Source organism: Morone saxatilis, unplaced genomic scaffold, assembly GCF_004916995.1.
Source record: "Morone saxatilis isolate NCDOM2014 unplaced genomic scaffold, NCSU_SB_2.0 Contig0, whole genome shotgun sequence".
NCBI lineage: Eukaryota > Metazoa > Chordata > Actinopteri > Moronidae > Morone > Morone saxatilis.
In genome coordinates, this window is record NW_023339650.1 from 10,627,733 (window position 1) to 10,631,211 (window position 3,479).

The window sequence follows — 3,479 nt, forward strand, 5'->3', positions numbered from 1 at the left end:
TGTTTGTGTCACATGATGTGAAATGTTTCCATAATGAATTGTCTAGCATTTGAAACCAGTGACAACCACACTGACAAACAACTGTAAGCACCCAATTAAAACAGTTGGTGGAGACATTTTAAATCCTTGTTAGACCGCATGGTAGCACAATAACTTCTTATTGCTCAGATACGGAATGAGAAACACACTGAATGTGTAGTTTTTACATTTAACTGTTAGTATCTAGGGTCACTCATGATGGTTAGCTGGGAGATGTATTCCCCAGCTTACACCCTCTGCTCCAACTCAGCAGAGACCGACCGACTAAGAAAAAGGGAGAGAGGGCAAACACATCTGGAGCCAATCTTTAGGATCGTGGAAGGATCTGTGTCAGGATCGGACCTGCAGTGTGGTTTAAGATCAGATTGACCAGTTCGTTTCTGGCACTCTTAAACTTCTCTCTTTTTTTTTTCTAGAAGTGGTCCACAAGTGGTTTCTGGTTGTGACAATAATTGTGTTTGGTAACAGCGATTTAGCTCAGCGGTTGCCTGAGCGCCGCACTTCAAAATGACCTTGTCACAAAATGTCAAGAAGATTTCCTTAAAACAACCTCTGCCTCTCCGGGTTTTCGTTTGTTATTTTATTTTATCTCACAGTCCCACTTCACATAGCATGTGTGTCAGTCTACACTACACCTCTCGACGCCCACACATGTTGCATATTATGATAGCAGACCGGACCCTCCTCACGTCACCACCAGCCCCTCTGGCTGGCACAGACAGACAGGCGGGCGATGAGCAGGAAGGAAATGACATAATGGCAGTTTTGATTGAGGCTTGGCACAAGGCATCAGAGAATTATTTCAGCTGAATTCATGGAAATATAGATTGGATGTAGTTTTTTTTTTTTTTTTTTAATGACATGGCATTACATTGCTGCACATGGCTGGTTGTGAGTGTGAAGACGCAGTAGATTTAAAGCTATTTCCTTGATAGTGCTCAGAAGTGCCATTTTGCACCTAAAGCTTCCCCCTCTCAACCACAAATGTAGACATAATTAAGTTATTACATAATTAACAATACTAATGTTACACACACACGTCTATTTTCACTTACGGTTATTAAGCGAGGGGTTTTGGGCTACTCGGATTAAATAATTCTGCTTCTTGTGCTACGTTTATGATTTCCAGGTATATCAGACCTGACGCTATTTGTTTAGCTGTGGTCACCGAGAATAGAGATGTCACTCCGACTGACTTAGGAAAAAGCCAAAACATAAAGTGGAAATGTTAACCCAATAACGCTAGATAAACAGTCAGCGGAGAGGAGCCAAAGACAACAGAGAGCGAAGGGAAAGTGTCCTGCTGGCATCAGGTTTCCCAGAGTAAGTGTTATTTGAAAAGCAGCTGAAGGGTGACACTCACTCTCCTCCCACCCAATCTCCCTCTCTCCTTCCCTCCCTCCTCCCTCGCTCACTCGACCATCTGTTGTTCCCTCTCTTCTCAGGCTGCTCTAAGTGCCTTGAAACAGCTGTCGGAGCAGGGACTGGACCCAGTGGATGGCCCCATTAAGGTACGGTAGGATACGGATCACGCCAAACTCACAGACTCCTCGCTCACCCGGTGCTGGATGTTCGACCTAACGGCCAGGCCGGGGCGGACAGATGCTTGTTCAGTGATGGGCCAGATGTGCGTGTGCCAATCTGGCTTATTGCAAATCCTCAGTGCTGCGGGCTGGCCTGTCATCAGCTCCCTCCCCACCCACACACGCGTCCAACATTTCCGCTCGACATTTTTCCTCCATAGGAAAGCAACAGTAGGCGTATATATTTACATGCACCACACTCCTGTCAGTGCTCCATACTTTGCATGATGGCTATCACCACCAAGGCTCAGTCATGGCAGAAAAGAGGGCTTTCTCCACGCACCTCCCCACCCATCCCCTCGTTCCCTATCTCCTCAACGATGAGGAAGGGAGGGAAGGAAGGAGGAAGGACGAAGGTGGAGCGCTGTGGGGGGTTTTTTGGAAACCATGGAGGAAATCAAGCATTTCTGGAGTATTTTCATAGTAGGTGTGCCCTGGGAAAAAAAAAAGTTGAGGCAGGGCTGTTTTCTTGCAACAAAGAGAGGAAAGACAACCGCAGCTTCATTTACGTCACCGTCAGAGGAGAGGGGCAAATATGGCAGCAATTGCACTTTCACCTGAGCAGTTAATCACTGATTTCTCAACCCCCCCCTCTGTCTCTGAAATGCACTGCAACTCCCAAATTCCTCCATTTTGGCTGCAACCCCCACACATTTACATTTCTGATAATCCCCACAAGAACAGGAGACACAGCATTGATCAGTAGCCGTGAAGACAGATTGAGGCAACGGACTTCTTAAGTGTCTAGAGGGCGGCACTTTCCGGTTTCCCCGGAAAGATTTTCTTTACAAGAATCCGCTGCCATCGTGTTTTGAAAGCATCTACTGAGCGAATCCCTGGTATTTTTCTGACGAACATGTAACAACTTCACAACAGCAGACTGTTAATAGCAACATTGCAATCGAGTCCTTGGACCCAAAATCCTGCCCTAACAAAGTTTATTGTCTTTTTCCAGACCAGTGAACCATGTGGGAGGAGGACGGACAATTAAAAAACAGACTAACTCCAGGCACCACACTCAGTCTGCAAAGATTCAAAGGCTGTCGTCTGGACTGACAACCCCGAACCCCTTCCTTCGGCATACAAAAAACCTGACAAAGCCCCCCACCCCCCACCCACCCCACCCTTCACGCCTGATCTCCCCATGAGCCTACAAACCCACCGCTCACTACCCTCACCCTCTCTCAAACCAACCCAACCCCACCCCACGATTGGCACTGTATCTCATGCAAAACCTGTCAACATGCAATAGGTGGATGTGCCACCGAGAATACGACTCAAGAAACCATTACCCTGAGTCTATCGCTGAAGACAACGCTATCTTAACACGTTTATTGATGATTTCAGTCAAAATTTAAGAGGTCAAAAAAAAAAAAAGAAATACACAAAACACAAACTAATGAGATATGCATGTAACTGTATGCAAAATCAAGGGAAACTCCAAATGGATACCCACTGCATAGACAAATTTCCCTTTGGATCAATTGTCTGTGGTATGGGTTAAAACCAAAATATTACATATGCATTGAAAATACAAAAGAAACATTTTTAGGGAAGAACCAACTTGCCTACAGTAGCTTACCTTTTTCGGGGTATTATTTTCTGTTTTTTTTTCTTTTTTTTTTTTTTTTCTTCTTTTTTTTTTTTTTTTTCTTTTGTATTTATTAATCTAACAATGCCTTGAAGACTGTATTATAAAATTACACCAATGCCAGTGCCTGTGAAAGTTTGAGTTGTTGTCCTTCAATATATATCCAACCCAGCTTACCTTGTATGCTGACATAAGAGAAAGAAAAAACAAGAGTTTCATCTATCATATGGATGTGTTGACTGTGCAAGAGTATCATATTCCGAATA

General features: G+C 44.4%; 1 protein-coding gene across 1 annotated transcript in view; it reads left to right on the top strand.

Annotated features, from left to right (window-relative positions):
* Window positions 1-2,598, top strand: part of stau2 (staufen double-stranded RNA binding protein 2) — a gene marked incomplete at its 3' end in the record, with an annotated part of 79,450 nt that extends 76,852 nt beyond the window's left edge. Inside the window, 2 exon segments of the mRNA XM_035652551.1 lie at window positions 1,485-1,550; window positions 2,578-2,598. Coding sequence (XP_035508444.1) covers window positions 1,485-1,550; window positions 2,578-2,598 — 87 coding nt within the window.
* Window positions 2,599-3,479: the final 881 nt, after the last annotated feature.